Source organism: Choristoneura fumiferana, chromosome 26 (genome assembly GCF_025370935.1).
Source record: "Choristoneura fumiferana chromosome 26, NRCan_CFum_1, whole genome shotgun sequence".
NCBI classification, from domain to species: domain Eukaryota; kingdom Metazoa; phylum Arthropoda; class Insecta; order Lepidoptera; family Tortricidae; genus Choristoneura; species Choristoneura fumiferana.
The window spans coordinates 377595-397871 of record NC_133497.1 but is presented as its reverse complement, the minus strand read 5'-3'; the positions used below and the strand labels follow the sequence as shown (position 1 = coordinate 397871).

The 20277-nt window shown below is 42.8% G+C and overlaps 1 protein-coding gene across 1 annotated transcript; it reads right to left on the bottom strand.

The window, feature by feature from the left end:
• Positions 1-11447: 11447 nt before the first annotated feature.
• Positions 11448-14735, bottom strand: LOC141443084 (uncharacterized). The gene has a single exon (XM_074108294.1). It carries the CDS (start codon positions 14733-14735, stop codon positions 11448-11450), a length of 3288 nt encoding a protein of 1095 aa, XP_073964395.1.
• Between the last annotated feature and the right edge of the window lie 5542 nt (positions 14736-20277).

Sequence of the window (20277 nt, the reverse complement as noted above, 5' to 3'; positions counted from 1 at the left end):
TAAGGCGGTGGAGAGACATCTCACGCCAAACTCTCTTCCGGAAATGGCTGGAGGCTCTGGAGCGGCCGAGCGCCGGCCACTGGACCATATCGGGAGTCCGGCCCGTCTTAGACAGATGGGTCGACAGAACATGGGGTGTTGTCTCCTTTCATCTAGCGCAGGTACTGTCGGGGCATGGCTGCTTCGGCAAGTACCTGTGCAAGATCGCAAGGAGGGAGACAACACCAATGTGCCACCACTGCGGCGGGGCGGAAGACACCGCGCAGCATACGTTGCAAGTGTGTCCCGCTTTTACAGACCAGCAGTCCCGCTTAAAGGCAGTCATTGGGAATGACCTCTCGCTGCCGGCCGTCGTTAAATCCATGACCGACAGCGAGAGGTCGTGGATCGCCATGGCCTCCTTCTGCGAGGAGGTGATGGCAATCAAGGAAGGAGCGGAACGGGAGCGAGAGGAGGACCCGTCCTCCCAGCCCCTGCGCCGCAGGCGAGTTGGGCGGAGGCGGTTAGGTTATAACCGCCGCCAAATTCCGCCCTAATAGGGACTGCGGGTGACGGGCACGGGGATGCCCGTTTCCTGCCGTTATGGTCCCCGAGCTGGTAGGCACGCCAAGTGTTCCGGCGCGCCTACAGCGATGGAGTAAGGAGGAGTGTCCTCTGAGGCGGGTCCCCGAATGGACAACCGTCGCGCTTCCGGGCCATGGACGCTAACAGTTCCCACAGCCCGGTTGCAATAAGACGGAAAAGAGGAACACCCTGGGGTTTTTAGTGGGTACACCGTCCCCTTCTGGGGCGGGACTCCCACATACCCACCGGTCTCCCCGGGCCGGTGAAGTCCGTAACGGATTTTCCCAGGTGAAAAAAAAAAAAAAATAAGGTTAGGCTCACCCGCGACCATATGGACTCTATTCATTGTAAAGATATTGATTTGTTTTCGAACTTAAAATATTTACCGAAAAACGCTAAATGCAAGTTTATAGAATATATTTTTATGTATAAAAAAAGTGCTTCGGTTAATGCTAGCCCCCTTGGCTCACAAACAAGAACTTTTTAAATCTTATTTTCGCTCTCCTGTAAAATGACGATTTTGTATTTGTATCACTTATCACAGGAGGCATAGAAATATAAGTTCATTCGGTTAAAAAACAGAATTATACTTATAATTATGTCTTACGAAGACACTATAGTAATACATTATTTTATTTTTATTCTTTATTGCTTTGAGCAAAAATATTTGTATATGTATTTAATTTCATGCCCCGGAGGTCACTGACTGTAGCAAGGTTTTGTGGCATGCCACATGCGGCCTCGTTATTGGAACGAGCTCAGCGAAGCGCGAGCAGTTTAACCTGAGATAAGGGAAATAGAAGCCCGAACGATGTCGCGCTGTTTGCTGCCCCCGGTAAAGGATTCGAGCGGATTATGAGGAGGTTTAAACAAAGTTTATATTTATCCTGCCACCCTACTATTTGTTTTATGTAGCCCATAATATGTCCTAAATAGTGCTCTATATATTTCCTTTGACTTTAACCAGATCATCCTTCCGTTTCGTTGGTGGACGTCCTACGCTGCGCTTGCCGATTCGATTATATATAACTTATGTACTTACACTTTTTTTTTTTTTTTTATTCGATTGGATGGCAAACAAGCAGGTGGGTCTCCTGATGGTAAGAGATCACCACCGCCCATAGACACCTGCAACACCAGGGGGATTGCAGATGCGTTGCCAACCTAGAGGCCTAAGATGGGATACCTCAAGTGCCAGTAATTTCACCGGCTGTCTTACTCTCCACGCCGAAACACAACAGTGCAAGCACTGCTGCTTCACGGCAGGATTAACGAGCAAGATGGTGGTAGCAATCCGGGCGGACCTTGCACAAGGTCCTACCACCTGGAAAACACACACACACTTCCCACTAATATTACAATTATAAACGCGAAAGTTTGTAAGTCTGTTTGTTTTTTACCTCATCACGTCTAAACCTCAGAACCGATTTAGATGAAATTCAGTATAGGTACATATAATTTGAGTCCTAGGGTAGGATATAGGATAATTTTTATCCCGGAAAATTGCATAGTTCCCGCGGGATACGCAGACGGAGTCGCGGGCAACAGCTAGTTTATAATATAAAGAGTTATAGGACACAATAAAAATAACTTCTATTTAATATCTGGATTAAATTTGCACCCTCCCCTTACCCGACAGCGCGCGGTATCAGTTCGCAGGCCATTTGTCGCCTAATGGAGTCGCGGCAAAAACCGGACGATACCCGCGCAGCCGGATGCGCTGTTTACCCGGCGTTGGACAACAACTGGACTTTAAAACGTTGACGCGAGTGGTTCTAGCATAGGTTTGTCAGTGCTTCGTCACTTCATGTACACTTTAATCATCGTAGATACCTAATTAAAATCGGACTAATATTATAAATGCGACAGTTTGTAAGTCTTTTCGTTTGTTTATTTGTTACTTCATTACGTCTAAACCACTGAACCGATTTCGACGAAATTCGGTATACCTACAGATAGTTTTAATCCCGGAAAGGACATAGGATACGTATAATACAATATATAGTTTTAGATTGTAATTTTCTTTCTGTGTACCTGTTTTCTGTATCGCTTACTATTTGTGGAGTACAGTCAACTACAAAGAGATTACGACCAAAGTAACAAAAATATGTATACAACTTTATTGACCTAAATTAAGGTCGTGTATACATAATTTTATAATGTATTGCATTGTATCCCGGAAAATTACATAGTTCCCGCGGGATAATGATAAAAGAATTCGAAGCGGATGGAGTCGCGGGTAGCGGCTAGTGCAACATAAAAATCTATGAACTAGGTACACACAATTGCTTTGCTCACCCGCGACCTTATGATAGCTATGTCTATGCAATGAATGCGCGGTCATGCCACCACCATACCAAGTGCCATAATAAAAATCGCTTTCAATAAAAAAAAAGTATCGAAATCCATCCATTCGTTTGGGAGCTAAATACGATGCCATAGACAGACAGACAGATATTGCGCATTGGCATCAAACTAATAACACCCCTCTTTTTGTGTCGGGGGATAAAAGAGTTATTTGTGTCGCATCACTTAGCATGCTAGGGACCATGAAGTATTCAAAATGTTATGACTGAATTTGATTACGGGTAACATAGTAAAGCCCGGGTAATCTTCATAGTTAAACGGGTACCTCATGTTTATGTTGTGAGGTGAAATAAGGACAGGTACTCGCTGTTACTTAATCTACGAATTATTCGGGTTAATGATATACGTATACCTGCATTAAGTGGCAGGACCGAGTCACAAACACTGAAATCTTCAGGCGAACTAATCTCAACGGCATAGAGTCATTATTAAGAGCAGAAGGTGGTGCGGACACCTTGTGCGTATGAATGTTGGTAGGCTTTCTGAGGCCGTCTTTTACTCTCAATTAAAACGAGGAAAGCGGACTCCGGGAGGCCAGTTCTTGCGTTACAGGGTAGTCCTAAAGCGCCACCTTACCGCATGTAACATCCCATGCGACAGTTGGGAAGATCTCGCGAAGCAGAGACTGGAGTGGCACAGCTCTGTAAATAAGGCTGTTGTAAATTTTGAGGCTCATCGCTTGGAACACCTGGATGACAAACGTCTTATTATAAAGACCGAGACCTTCCCACACTTATAAATATAATATAGTGGTCTATTACATTACGCACCCTATAATAGGACCTTTAAAACAAAGTTCGGTTTTGCCAGCCATATTCGGGCACATAATAAACAAGCTTAAAGGTTCACCTTTGTCGGACACGTCATGGAGGACAAATAGATATAACCGCAGAAACTGCTAAAACTGAAGTGATAGTGGGCGGAGCACATTGCTCGCAGGACATGGCCGATGGGGTCAGAAGGTTCTCGTCCGCGGACCGAGAGACGAGCTGTCGGTAGGCCTCCAACAAGATAGAGAGACGACTTGGTTACGATCGCGGGATTATGGATGCGGAAAGCACAAGACGGTCTGAGTAGAGAGCCTTGGGGGAGGTCTATGTAGCAGTGGACGTCTTTCGGCTGACTTGATGATACATAACCGCATTCGTTAGAGTTATTATAACATTTGGTTTAATGCTACATTTCATATAGCTCAATCTAATCGAGAATTTATGTGAAACTTTCTACCAGCGGCGGCCTTAGGGGGTGGCGAGCGGGGCCTCGCTCTTGCAGGGGCCTCGCGCAACAACCCAAGCAAATTTAAAAAATATTATTTTTTATAACTATATTTTCGCATCACATACTTTTCACGAAGGACAAAGGGCCTCGCAAAGACCTGCCGCCCGAAGCCTCGCAATTGGTAAGGCCAGCTGCTTTCTACGATTTTTTTATAAAATAAACCTACCTAACTTAGGGTGGTTAGGTAGGTAAAAAATATTATTATGTTTACTTAAGTCCGTTTCTTAGACTATCCGAAAATATAGGACACCCATGCATATTGTTTCTTTTACAGTCAAACAAAATACTAGCTATATCTATCTATTTATCTAAGACCTTTAAACGAGCAATTCTTGTATAGATATACAGGTGAAATCTAGGTCGTACTACAAAATTAGTGTTTCATGCTCAGTTAATACTGGGAAATATAATGCATTAACTCTTTTGTTGAAATAAGTCTGAAAAAAATTGTGGTTTCTATACATTATTGAAATAAGAAATCATGAACAATGTAGGATAAATTTCATCGAACTTATTTCAACAAAAGAGTTATTCATTATATTACCCAGCATTAACTGAGCACGAAACACTAATTTTGTATTACGTCCTAGATTTCACCCTGTATATAAATATATATACGAGTATTTCGGGGATCTCAGAAACGGCTCCAACGATTTCGATGAAATTTGGTATGTAGTGGTTTTCGGGTGTGAAAAATCGATCTAGCTTGGTCTTGATTTCTGGGAAAACTCTTTTTAGCTCGAGCAAAGCTCGGTCGCCCAGGTGCTCTGAACTTAAACATCCAACTAACTTTAAAAAGTGACTCTAATTAATCAATTTCGCTGTAACAACAGATTAAACTGTTAATTAATGAAAGTAATCCGCTGATTACGTGAAGCAGGGTTCAGGTGCGCGTTATTCATTACCGTCTGTGATGAATGTGTGGTCTTACAGTTGAGCGGTGAATAAATTATAAGTTAGTAGCTGTTCTCCGCCACTTCTCTTCATCATCATCATCATACAGGGTGAAATCTAGGACGTAATACAAAATTAGTGTTTCGTGCTCAGTTAATATAATGCATAACTCTTTTGTTGAAATAAGTCCGATGAAATTTGCGGTTTCCATACATTGTTCATGATTTCTTATTTCAATAATGCATAGAAACCACAATTTTTTTCAGACTTATTTCAACAAAAGAGTTAATGCATTATATTACCCATCATTAATTGAGCACGAAACACTAGTTTTGGTGATTTTCCACCGGCGAGGCGAGAAGAGAATTGAAATTTGTATGCATTCTCGCGCGCCCGCCGCGAGCCATCGCGGGCGCCACCATACAAATTTAAATTCTCGTCTCGTCTCGTCTCGTCTCGCCTCGTCGGTAGAAAATCACCTTGAGCCTATCTATAAGGCGTTTAGTGAAGCACCACGTCTAGGGATCCTAGCACTAAACTATCCCTGTAGTGCTTCACTAAACTATCCCTATAGTGCTTCACTAAACTATCCCTATAGTGCTTCACTAAACTATCCCTATAGTGCTTCACTAAACTATCCCTATAGTGCTTCACTAAACTTTCCCTATAGTGCTTCACTAAGCTATCCCTATAGTGCTTCACTAAAGTATCCCTATAGTGCTTCACTAAAGTATCCCTATAGTGCTTCACTAAACTATCCCTATAGTGCTTCACTAAACTATCCCTATAGTGCTTCACTAAACTATCCCTATAGTGCTTCACTAAACTGTCCCTATAGTGCTTCACTAAACTTTCCCTATAGTGCTTCACTAAAGTATCCCTATAGTGCTTCACTAAACTATCCCTATAGTGCTTCACTAAACTATCCCTATAGTGCTTCACTAAACTATCCCTATAGTGCTTCACTAAACTGTCCCTATAGTGCTTCACTAAATTATCTCTATGAAGCTGCCCATCCAAGTTGTTTGGAAAGTTAATAAACCAACACATTTATATTTCAAATTTCAATATCTCAAAAACGGCTGAACCAATTTGAATGAAAAGTAACTAAAAACACTACAGTGAAAATCGATTTCACACAAAAAAAGCGTCAAATGTTAAAAAAATGGTTCAATTGTTTTGCTTGATTGCTCTTCTCTACCACTCAAAGGTTGACTGGCAGATTCCTTCAGGGATACCTAAGTCCACTTTTGTATTTAACACTTTATTTTTTTGAATTTCCATTTTATTCAATAACGATTATAAACAAACAAACAAAACCATCCGTTTGAGAGCTACGATTCCTCAGACAGACAAGCAGACAGAATATTGTATGTATGTATGTATGTATGTAAACTCTTTATTGTACAAAGAAATTAACAAAATACAACTGACAAACTTTAAGATACTTGTACAAAGGCGGACTTATCCCTTTAAGGGATCTCTACCAGTCAACCTTTGAGTGGATGAGAGGAAAGGAGCAATACGTTAGGGTCCGACAAAGGGTGAGTTTAATAGTTAAAATAATGGAAGCTACTATACAGTGCTTTAAACAATATAATACATAAACTACAATATAAATAAATAAACTACTATATATATATTGGCTTCAAACTTATCACACCCCTCCTTTTGCGTCGGGGGTTAAAAAGGTCTCGCCTAACCATGCCACTGTTTGAATGTGTCGCAATAACAAAACAAATATCACGTTATGATTCACTTAACCATAGAGCCGCCACCTCCGACCACAGACTATAGAATACAGGCATAAATCCGCGTCATAACAGCCTTATCTGTTACACACCATTAACCCGCAGACGGAATGACGCCCGTTTGAGCGGAATCGTTGGTTGAAACCGATGACACTGCGCAATCTTTCATGAAGATTATTCATTATAGTAGGTTATGGATCATTCGAACAGCCGCATCACTAAGTATTGATGTATGTAATATATTTCTTTATTTTAATTTAAAATATACATTAGTAGCACAACCATTCATTCCGTCACCATTAGTACAGTAATCGTTTGTGTTGCTATGAGATTGAACTCTGATTGAGTTCGAAACGCGTCAGTGTAGTGTGATGGTAATTATAGTTGGGTTTGCGGGATGTATGTGTATTCTTACAGCGTGGAGGAGCTGCATGAACACACATTTGTTGTATATGTAGCTTTCATAATGTAGCGGGTGAGCAAAGTAATTGTTTAGGTATAATTTTTTTTTGTTTTATTAAAAAAAAAAAACCTACATTAGTATTTTGGTACCTATTTATTAGGTCAATTAATATAATACCTATTTATCTGCAAATGGTGTAAAAAAACGTCCGTAAACAGAATCCCTTTCGATCACAAGTCACGTGCGACGGTGCGTTTGGCGTTTGGTTATTGCTCAGTCTTTGTTTCGGCGGGAAAAATGACAACTGTCACCGCCAGCGGGAGGCCGTGCGTGAAACGGAAAATTGTTGTTTTTCAAACGATTTACGTTTAATACGGCTGTTTATGCTATAGCTCCTTTGTTGTTATAGTATTAACTAGGAAATGTTATTTGCGTTTGAATAGAATTGTTTCTGAAAATGGTCAATTCTTTTGACTGACGTACCTATACTATAAATACTTAGAACAATTTTACAACAAAAAATTTGCCTCTAGAATATTTTTTTGCTCTTAAACAAAACGACGGAGTTCTGAAGTACTTAAACGAACATAAAAGAACCGAATTGAGGACGTCCTCCTTTTTTGAAACCGTTTAAAAATATAAATACCCGGCAAGAGCAAATCATACTTCGTATTTTTGCGAATAACAGAGAATACGCCCACATTTTTGTACAAATATTTGATTTCACCTTTTACCTTTTCTAAATTCACCTTGGTTTGGAATTCGTCGTCCAATCAATCAAATTATTTTTGCCGAACATGTCACTGTAAAATATACCTAAAGTGAACCGCCAAAAAATATGTTTTTCATAAATAGCTGTGACACAGCGTTACATATAAGTACGAGAGCATCATAATAACATTATACTCGTACCTCTAAGAAAATACATACTTTTTTTAGGTGGCTACACACTTATTAGGATGATATTTCAGTTTTTTCTTATTAGCATAATTTTAGGTACAGTCAAGTTCATAAACTTGTGAGCAAAAATTTGATCAAAAATATCTGAACATGACTAATTGTTAACAGCGTAGAAAAGCGTGTTCAGATATTTTTGATAAAATATTTTTTTTTTTTTTTTTTTTAATAATAAAAAAACTGCTGTTCGACTGGATGGCAAACGAGCAAGTGGGTCTCCTGATGGTAAGAGATCACCACCACCCATAGACATCTGCAACACCAGGGTATTGCAGATGCGTTGCCAACCTAGAGGCCTAAGATGGAATACCTCAAGTGCCAGTTATTTCACCGACTGTCTTACTCTCCACGCCGAAACACAACAGTGCAAGCACTGCTGCTTCACGGCAGGATTAGAGGATTTGCTCACAAGTTTATGAACTCAACTGTAGGTACTACATGATGAGATTTAATCACAGAAAATATTAATTAAAGCATCCAGTACAGTCAACTACAGAGATGGGTACGGCCAAAATTGATAAAAAAAACTTCACAGGTTTGTTAGTCTAATAAGTTCAAACATGTGCTGAAACAATTCAATTATTTTCAATTCATAACATTACTAGCCTGTTGCCCGCGGCTCCATCTGCGTAGTATTCGTTTATCGCTGTTCCGCGGGAAGTATGCAATTTACAGACAGAGGATACCGGGGGACTCGAACTATCTGTATACCGAAGTCCATCTAAATCAGTTCAGCGGTATAGACGTGATGAGGTAACAAACAGACACAAACTTTCACATTTATAATATTAGAAGGATTCACATTTGACCCCAGGCAACGTTTGTTTCATTTTTAACCGCCGACGCAAAAAGAGGGGTGTTATAAGTTTGACTGCTATGTGTGTCTGTATGTCTGTCTGTGGGATCGTAGCTCTTAAACGGGTGGACCGAAATGAATGCTGTTTTTTTTTTTTGAAAGCAGGTTTTCTAGCGATGGTTCTTAGAAATGTTGTATCAAAATCGGTTCAGCCGTTTCAAGATAATCAGCTCTTTTGTTCGCTGCGGTGGGACTCTTAGACGCATAATAGGTATTTACTTTACTTTCAAACATATTTGGGCTCTAAAATTTGAAACACCCATGTATATGCTATATAACTATGCAAGATTATGGAATTCTCGGCCTGATGCTGCAGCCAGGATATCCAGAACACTGTAGGTACACTCTTGATTTTTTTTTAAACCGATTAAAAAGTCACAAATGAATTCGTAAACGAATGCTACAGCAGTTAACATCTAAACATGCTCGGTACGTCCCTAAATCGATGGTCCCCTCTCAAACGTTAGCTTAATGACATCAACAGACGCATTGGATGATGGCGGACATTAAAAATGTCCCCGAGCGATAAGCGGTCAAGTGCGAGCTGTGTTGACGGTGTATTAAATAAGAAAAATAACAAAAAATTGAACCGACTACAAAAAACCATGAAAATATTTTTCTACCAGTCTGAAGTCAGTGCCTCAGCACAGTGCGACACAGCACAGCAGGAGTGGACCTATAGCCGTCTACTTTACCTACATACTTACTTATATATTAGACTTCAATCACTCCTGCTGTCTCGTGCTGAGGCACCGACTTGACTTTAGACTGGTAGAAAATTATTTTCATGGTTTTTTGTATTTGGTTCAATTTTTAGTTATATTTTTTTCACGCTTTTTAGTGTAAATAATCTAAGATACAATAGTTTAATGTCAACTGCTCGTCACCTTTTACAAAAGACGAGGAGTCCTGGTGCTGCACCACCCGTTCCATTTTACCATATGCGTTACGACGAGCATAAATTGCTTAGCGACTGTGTTAAAGTAATTGAAATTCAACCCGTGAAGTACTGTTATTGAGTGGTAACTCTGTTGGTCAAATGTGGTCTTCATCATCAGTTCCACTTCAATAAATTATGATTTTCAAGAGCAAATGCAAGAGTTACCTAATTGAAGGCCATCCTAGACGAACGCAAAAAAAATCGTTCATAATAATGACGGACTTCTGAGGTAACGAACATAAAAAAAAATACAACCGAATTGATAACCTCCTCCTTTTTTTGAAGTCGGTTAAAAAAGTGATCGATTCAGATGTTATTTATAAATATCACGGGACAATTCACACCAATTGACCTAGTCCCAAAGTAAGCTTAGCAAAGCTTGTGTTATGGTACTAACTAAGCAACGGATAAATATAATTATATAGATAGATACATACTTAAATACATAGTAAACACCCAAGACCCGAGAACAAACATTCGTATTTTTCATACAAATATCTGCCCCGACACGGGAATCGAACCCGGGACCTCAAGCTTCGTAGTCAGGTCTCTAACCACTAGGCCATCTGGTCGTCAACGCCACGTAATCATGAACTAAGTATAACCAATTTACTTTGATCGTCAGCTGCCATTTGAAACGAAATAAATAAAGAATATGAGACGTCATTTTATACTTGTCGTATCTCAAATAAAACCCATTTTTACATAAGAAGGAGAAACAAGCATGCGGGTTACCTGTTGCGAAGCAATCACCGACGACCATGGACACCCGCAAGACGAGGGGTGTCACAGTCGCGTTGCCGGCCCTTTAAGAGATTGATAGGCACGGTTAACCTTAACCTTGCCTAGCCTAACCTTAGGCTTATACCTACTTTCACGTGTTTTCAAGTGATGTTTTTAAAAATTGGTGAACCCTTCATATGCGAGACCCGCTCGCCCTTGGCCGGTTATTCAAATATTATTATTAAACAGCGACCTCCCACCCGAACATTAACGGTATTCCATTTTCAAGCGCGGGAATCCTAAAAAAATAATGTATCTTCTAAAAAATGTCAAAAAGCATTCCTAGCCGTACGTGGGAATAATTCAAATCGCTCCGACCTATTAAATCGCCATTTTGCGGAAAAAGTAAGAGATATTTTGACCGCGTGTGGGCAATATGAGGACGCGTGTCCACTGTCGAACGGAATCTGTGTTTGATAGCTAGTGGTGGACTGTATGGGAAGTAATGGGAAGATTGATGGAAACACGGGTTAAATGATAGGTTATTTAATAATAAAAGCACAATTTTATGTATTGGAACCGACAGATCGGGCAAACAAATCACAACTGACAATGTATGTAAAAACATATTAAAAAAGCAAGTGTCAAAAAGTATAATTATAAAAAAGGTCATACCGCAGCCAGTCGCCAACATACCGGAACCCCAGTGAAACACTAAGAGCTGGTGGCTACTGACTGAGGTGCGGCTTCCAGTAAAATCAGTTTTCGGGCCGGTCGGCGCAGCGTGCCGCCTCTAGTGCAGACGTCTGCTACGCGGACCGCTCCGTCAGGTCCTAGGTAAACCTTCGCTACCCTTCCTAGTGGCCAAAGCCCACGAGGGAGGTTAGAGTCGGCGATCAGCACCACATCACCCTCGCCAAGATTCACAATATTGTTTGTGGGTCCTCTGGGTCTGAGCGTTGGGAGGTATTCGTGTAACCATCTGGCCCAAAATTTGTCTGCGAGTCGCAATGTTCGTCGCCAGTCGCAGCGTCGTAATAAGTCTGCGTCGGTCAATGATGAGGTCCACGGTACGACTGATGAGGAGCCCAGGATGAAATGAAATGGTGTTATGGCTTCGGGGGAATCTGGAGAGGATGAAATGTAGGTAAGTGGTCTCGAGTTGATGATCGCTTCTGCCTCAAGAAGGAGCGTTATCAGGACGTCTTCCTTTATCGTTTGGTTTGTGAGGCAGGATCCTAGAGCTGTTTTTACTGTCCGTACGAGCCTTTCCCATGCGCCACCCATGAATGGAGATGCCGGTGGGATGAAGCGCCAGACAATTTTGTGGTTGGTGGCGTATTCCTTCACAGAGTCGTCATGTAGACAGCGTAGCTCGCGCGAGGCGCCAACAAAGTTTGTCCCGTTATCGGAAAATATGGTGGTGGGGGATCCTCGGCGCGCGATGAAGCGTCTGAGGCTCATTATGGCTGCGTCAGATGAGAGAGAATTGACCACTTCTAAATGTAATGCTCTGGTTGTTAGGCATGTATACAATGCGACGTAGCGCTTTTCTTTGCGTCGATATATTGTTACCAAAATAGGGCCAAAATAGTCGAGCCCGACGTGAGTGAACGGCCTTTTGTGATGGTCCAGACGTTCTAGTGGTAAGTCTCCAGTCTGTGGTTGGATAGGTTTCTTCTTCCACCTTCGGCAACGTACGCAGGAGCTTGCTATGCCGCGGATTGTACTTCTCGCTCTCAGGATCCAGAATCTCTGGCGGAGTTCATTTAGGACGAGCTCGTTGAAGTGATGTGACGCTTTAATGTGTTCATGCAAGATTAAGAGTCGGGTGACATAATGACGACCGTCGAGGATGATTGGTGACTTCATGTTGTCGTTTACTCCGGGGGCAGACCTTATACGTGAGTCTAGTCTTAACAAACCGTCTCTGTCTAGGACTGGTGCGAGTTTCTTAAGGCGACTATTATTGGGCACTGGCTTTGAAGATTGCAAGGCTGATAAATCCTCAGGGAAACTCTCTACCTGTGCCAGATGAACAACCAGCTTCTCCGCTTCCAATATGTCTACAGTGTGCAGTTGGTGAGGAGATGTGGTGCCGTCCATGTGTAATTTAGAATTTGGATCTATTGGCCGAGACAGTTTTAGCCGAAATAGTCGTGCGCCCTGAAGAACGCGGGCGGTGGCGCGTAACAATCGCAGCCAAGAGCTAAAACGCGTCGGGTTCGGTACTAAAGTCGAGGATTGTGTGGTGAGGAACAGAACCACCACGTCTGATTTCAACTCTGGGTCTGGGGAGTTCGGTTCCTCATCGGTTACGCACTCGGTCGGCCAAGTGCATGATGGCTCCGCTAGGAATAGTGGGCCGGTGAACCATCGATGAGAAGCAGTCAAATTTAATTTCTTTGGCTTTGTCGCATCGTCGGCAACGTTGAGAGAGGTCGGGATCCACCTCCAATCAGAAGGGTTGGTAGTTTCCAGGATCTCTCCCAACCTGTGCGCTACGAATGGTTTAAACGCGCGAGCATCGCTCCGAATCCACTTGAGGACTGTGGTTGAGTCAGTCCAAAAAGTGGTTTTGGAGGGCTCGAATCGATGAGCTTGTAAAATTGTTTGTGCAAAACGCGACGCTATAAGAGCGGCTTGTAATTCTAAACGAGGAATCGACAGGGGTTTCAATGGCGAGACGCGAGCCTTGCTACCAATCAGTGCCGTGGACACGGAGTTGTCGCTGTACCTAAAACGCCAATAAGCCGCGCAGGCGTAAGCTTGCTCGCCACCATCGGCCACAACGTGTAGCTGAACATCCGACACGTCTGCCCTTGTCATATACCAGCGAGGAATTTTAATATTGGCCGCAATCCGCAACTGTTCGAACCAGTCCTGGCACTCGCTGACATAGACTTCGGGTAGGGGCATGTCCCAATTAACGCCTGACCGCCATAACTTCTGGATCAAAATGCGGCCCCAGATGATGACTGGCATCAAGAGGCCAAGAGGGTCATAGACCTTCATGACGCTTGATAATAGGTTGCGTTTGGTAAGAATGTCAGTAGGTATCTGGGGCACGGTGCGAAACCTTAGTAAATCCTGGCCTGGATTCCACTTAACGCCTAATACGCCGACTTCACTACTGAGAGGCAGGGAAACGTCAGATGTGGAGACACTTCGAAATTCCTTAGGCACAAATAAAAGCGCCTCCTGGTGATTCGAAGTCCACGCGCGCATCTCGAAACCGCCGGCTTTGTGCACCGTGATAACATCAGCGGCTAGCTGTGCTGCGTCAGCGATACTCGGGTAACTTCCGAGATAGTCGTCCATGTAGTGGTCTTCGATGATAGCCTTACAAGCGGTAGGGTAGCTGGGCTCTAGCATTTTTGCGTTTTTGTTTTTTATATAGAGCGCTATAAAGGGACTACATACGGCGCCAAAGATCATGGATGACATGCGGTACTCTCTAAGGATGCCATTCTTACTGCGCCAGAGAAAACGTTGCGCATCCCTGTCTCTTGGGATGATTTTGACCTGGGGAAACATTTCCTTGATGTCACCATTTAGAGCAACGGCACCTTCTCTAAAGCGGAACAAGATGTCGAGAAGTGAGCACAAGAGGTCAGGTCCTTGTAAAAGGAGGCTATTGAGGCTTAAGCCTTTCGTTGCTGCAGCCGCGTCGTGGACTGCTCTGAGCTTCTTCTTCTGAGGATGCAAGACACCGAAGATAGGCAGGTACCAACGAATTGAGCCGTCTGTGTTGACGCAAGAAGCGTTTTGCGGAAGACGCTGGTGGTAAGTGTCTGGGTCGCACTCCTCGGCGTAGCCTTTGTCAATTACATCATCTATGAACTTTTGAAAAGCTGTAGCAAAAGTTGGGTCTTTTGACATCTGTCGTTCGAGTGTTTTGAAGCGAGATAGTGCCTGAGGGTAACTGTCGGGTATGATTTTTGGCAAATCTTTCTTCCATGGCAGACCAACTTCAAAATGACCGTCTTCGAGCTGATGCATTGAGGATTCGATGATATCTACTGCTCGTTGGTCTTCGTCGTTTGGACGGGGACACTTTTTCGTGATGCCTAGAGCATCAATGTCATATTGACTTTTTATGAGGCTGTCCAAGTCATCCGAAACGTGATTTATGAATTCGAGTGGTTTTGATGAGAGAGAAAAAGCACCATGGAGTACCCAACCTAACAAGGTTCTAGAGGCGACGGGTTCGTTCTTATTTCCGCTACGAACTTCGCGACTTAAAGATAAATGCCAGTCTGGTGCGCCAATAAGAACTGTAGGAGACACGTCAGTACAATACGAAAGTACGTCAGTTAAACCAGATAGGTGACTATAATCCGTGAGATTTATCGTGTCAGGATTTTGTGCTCGAAGCCCTAGGGGCTTAATAGCCCGAGCGTGTTTAATTAAGTAACGATCGGCATGGCCACGTCCGCGGATATAGAAGTCAACATAACTCACGTCAAGTTCCTTGCTCATACCACTAACACCTTCGATGCGAAGACGCTCCTGACAGGTAGGATTCGCGCCAATGCGTGCAGCAACCTCGCCGTCGATCAGTGTCGCCGTGCTGCCCTCGTCGAGAAGCGCTGTCGTCTCGAAGTCGCCGTTGGGACCCTCGAGTACAATCGGGACTACCTTCAGCAGGCCACGGGGGCGTGAGGTCGACGGCAAGGATCCTGTAGCGTTAATTAGACAATCAGAAGTATTCGCAATTTTGTCGGGGTGTTTGGTTGCGGCGCCAACATTATTAATGTTGACTGAACTAGACGAATCGACAGAGGACGCTTGTATCATGTTGCATTGTCCACTTGATGTCGCACTAGCATGGGTGTCGGCGGTCTGCGTGCCGTGGAGAAGTGCATTGTGACGTCTTGAGCATCCGTCAACTCCACAACGTTTCGCTCGGCAGTTGTTCCATGTATGCGGGTTAGCCTTAAGGCACCGGTAACAAATTTTTGACTCTCGTACCCAGCGCCATCTATCGTCAATGGAAAGCACTAGAAAACCTTTGCAGGCTTTTATGTCGTGAGGCCCTTGTTTACAAAATGTACAGCGCTCAAATATTTTGCCATTGGATACCGTAGCGTGTACCGCTTCCTTTTTGAATTGAAATTTGGAATTATTTGTTCGAGGTAAATTCAGGTGCATCGGTTGAGATGACGCCTTAACTGTACTGTCAGCAACAAAATTATATTTTAATTGTTTATCTGCCTCAGATAAGAGAAATTGTGACAGTAATTCGAGTTTTGTAATATTTTGTTCCTCTGGTACGTGAATGGAGGCGAAATCCGTGAAGCGGGCTCTGGTGTGCTCGCTTAACTTCACCAAAATACACCGAAAAAGCTCCGGGGAAGACAAGTACTCGTGTTGATTAAGCAACTTGAGAGTCGTAACGAAATTACGTAGTTTATTAGCCAGGCTATTTAAATCCTGTGGAGAACTTAGCTTAGGACTGTTGCGCAGCTCGGTGACCTCGCGGGCCACGAGGAGCTCCGGTCGAGCGTAAGTCTGTTCCAAGGCCTTCACGATGTCGTCGGGGTCGCTGGAAGTCCACATGAGCGACGCGACGGACTGGTACGCTTGACCGCGGACTGCGTTGTTCAAGCGATCTAAATTCTCTGAAGGAGAGAAAACAGATTTAGTTCTCTCGTAGCTACTTTTGAACGCCATCCACTGGCTGACTTCACCCGAGAATGTGATAAGTTCGGGTTTCTTTGGCTTGTTGGAAAGAGCGTTAATAGCTTGAGATAGTTTTGTTATAGGGTCGGAAGAAGAACGTTCAGATAGCTGTTGTGTCATTGTGTCGTATTTATTATTAAGAAGGCTACGCGTATGTGTGGGTTTAGAATGGTTTCGCGGTTGACATCGGGCATATAGAACGATACCGTGTTGGTAGGGGCGGCCGGCTGTGAATAGGGTCCTTGAGGATTACTCAAGGTGACAGTCGGCGCCTTACCAGGCATGTCTACTCGGTTTGCCGTGGTCACGTTGACATTTTGTTCTGAAACCCACGTGGAGGTGCGCTTCTCTACGTTGTGATCGGAAAAATACGAATAACGACTACGAGCTGACTTATCTGATGCTTCCAAAGCGGCGAGTTTTGCTTGAAGCTCCGTTTGCTCCGCCTCGGACTCCAGGCGGGCAAGCTCGCGCTCGCGCTCTGCTTGCTGACGTGCGAGCACAGCTTGTTGACGCGCGAGTTCGAACTCGCGCTCCGCTTGTTGACGCTCGCGATCCGCCTGTTGTCGCGCGATTTCACGCTCGCGCTCCGCTTGCTGACGCTCGCGATCCGCCTGTTGTCGCGCGAGTTCACGCTCGCGCTCCACCTGGCGCCGCATAGCGTCTGCTTCTAACGCCAATTTCTGAGCACGGACGGTCGCCGACGAACGCGATGATTGTGTGCGCTCGCTGCGAGATTGCTTACTGTGGACGCTAGAAGCGGTTGGTGCTTGGGTATTTCCGTCGTTGCGTGAGGTAGAAGGAGCATTTGGGCGATCGGCGGCGGGGCCAGGTTGTGCCGCGCTACCAGGGGCGTTGCCCACCGTGGGTATGCTCGTTCTATCAGGCAATGCCGAAGCACCGACGTCGGTTGTGGTTGAACCCGGCCGGGTGCCGCGCGGTGACCGCTCGCGGCGATCGCGTTGCACCCGCTCGGATTCCGTAGTTGCGGGATCTGTCTTTGTCTTACTCCGTGTTTCAACCATAGTGAATACGTATGAAACTAATGTAAATAATGTATTCTACACGAAATGGAATCTATAATTCTACAATGAACTTACGTGGAAAAAAAATATGACAGATGATTTTCGCTGGATGATATTTTTACGGTGAGAATGGACCAAAATGATAGCTAGTGGTGGACTGTATGGGAAGTAATGGGAAGATTGATGGAAACACGGGTTAAATGATAGGTTATTTAATAATAAAAGCACAATTTATGTATTGGAACCGACAGATCGGGCAAACAAATCACAACTGACAATGAACGTAAAAACATATTAAAAAAGCAAGTGTCAAAAAGTATAGTTATAAAAAAGGTCATACCGCAGCCAGTCGCCAACAGTGTTTTCATCCGCAGTAGGGTCGGTTTTTTTTTAATTAATTATCTGACTGTATAATAATAATACTATTTTACCATTGAATGAGCAGTGTTTGCACGTAATAAATAATGTTTTGTGAATACAAAAACGGTTCTACCAGTTTTAGTAAAATGTATAATCTGTGTAAAAATCTATCTGACATTACCTACTTAGGACTTTTTGATTTTAATTTTGGATTTTTATTCCAGTTCGAATATTGGGATAAAAATTAGGTAATATATGTGTTATTCCAACTATCTAACATACCAAATTTCATCAAAAACCGTCCAGCAGTTTTAGCGTGAAGGAGTAACTTACACACTCATTTATAATATTACTAGCTTATGCCCGCGACTACGTCTGCACGGATCTACCGGAATAAAAGGTATCCTATGTTGATCCTTGGGGTTCAAACTACCTATATACCAAACTTCATCAAAATCGGTTCAGTGGTTTCGACGTGAAAGCGTTTCAGACAGACAGACAGAGTTACTTTCGCATTTATAATATTATATAAAGTAGGGACAGTAGGATACATATATTTTATTTTGAGTTTTACTATCTATCTTGAATGGTTAATCCATTTTCGCGTCAAATTTCCTTTACATCGTGTCATAGTGGAAACGTCTGTGTACATTAAAAATATTAAAAGCGTACGAACGCTCGCGAAGCAATTAGTGCAACATTGTTTAGGCGTAAAACATTGCAGTAACAAAACGCTTTGCGCGGGAAACTATGGCTAGTGGCGGGAACGTCTTATCTGCCATTTTGTTTAAATGTCAAATTTACAATAACTTAAAAAAAAACTGTTTTCCTTTCTCTAACGATTTATTAATGTATAATTAAGAAACGTATTTCGGCGTTTAAGCCCTTTGAATCGTGTACGTGCGGGAAAAAGTTGGAGATATTTTTTTAATAGCCCTGTTTTTTGGGCGAGTCGCTTTTGAATGAGATGCTTTAAATTCCACGTTGGTAGAGTGCTACCGAGTATGTATGATATTAAAGAGTGCTGTATTTTGGTGGATTTATGTGGGCTACTACGAAACTCGAAGTTCGTATCGTACCGTCCCTCTCGCGCCGTATTAAATAGTATAAGTGTCAGAGGGACCGCACGACACGAACTTCGAGTTTCGAGTTTCGTAGTAGCCCTGCAGATCTCCGTGTATGTCTTATAGTTTCAGACTTTCCCACACTGACCGATCTAAATGAGCCACCCTGTATAAGTATGTTTATCCGTTGCCTAGTAACGTGGATAAGTATACTAGGCAAGTATCCCATATTTCTTATCATTATTATTATTTATTAATCATGGTAAACTTCATTTTAGTGCGGTTTTTCATAATCACTGTTATTTTTCCCAATCATTCTGTGTATTAGGTGGGCGTTTTTTTTGAAAAAGTGTGTACCCTTTTTTTTAATTTTGGGAAAAATATGGTAAACCTACTCAGAATCAAGAGCACAATCGATTCCGATAGTAAAAAAAAAGTTGTCAGTTTTGCGACGGTTTTTTTCATACACTCAGTACGGGCGTGACAAACTGACTCATAAAATTTTGTATGAAAAAATGAGGACATTTTTTTAAACGATCGGAATCGATTGTGCTCTTGATTCTGAGTAGGAAAAACCATATTTTTCCAAAATTTCAAAAAAGATAGGGTACCCTTTTTTTGGAAACGCCCAAGTGAAGTACAAACATAATTATTTACTTACGCCATGTAGGTACAAAATTTATCTACTATATACGGCATCGTTGATTAGCAGCTTACTACAGGCTCGCTTCACTGGCAGAGCCTCGCCGTGGATTCTCTAAGGCCTTGGTCATTTTACGTCCACTTGCAGGCTTTTTAATCTAGGTTTATGTGGTCTTAACACCTGTCAGATCCATACAAGAACTGTCAGTTTAAGCCTTAAATCGAGATTTAAAAAAGCCTACAAGACGTCCTTAGTCATCACTCGCGGCGGGCGGGGTATGTAGTATTTAAATGATGGATTTTCGAATACCTATTTAGGACTGGTCGATTGGTCGTTCTTAACAAAAAACAGGACCTTCTTTGTGATTTTGTAGGTATATAGTATGCCCCCCTTAGAAACACGTTACTCCTAAGTGGGGCTGCTATAAGGGTCAGTACAGACAGACTGCATTAATACTACAATGTAACTGTCAACTGCTGACTGCCCATACAATGAGGCTTATCGTTTTTTCTCTCACTAGATGGCGCACTGTTGCGTGAGGTTTTTAAGTGTGGCTTTCAGAGTCTGTTATTACGGGCGTTAAAACAAATTTTACATTAAAATCATATTTAAAACACCTTAAAACCGTACCATAAAAATATCCAGCAACCACAGTGTTGCTAAGTCCCGTTTTGTTCGGAAAAAAAAGGGAGGACAAAAGTTTTCCGAAAGACAAAACTGTCTTCAAACACAGACATTCATTGCCCGTAACGCATAATTGCCATAAT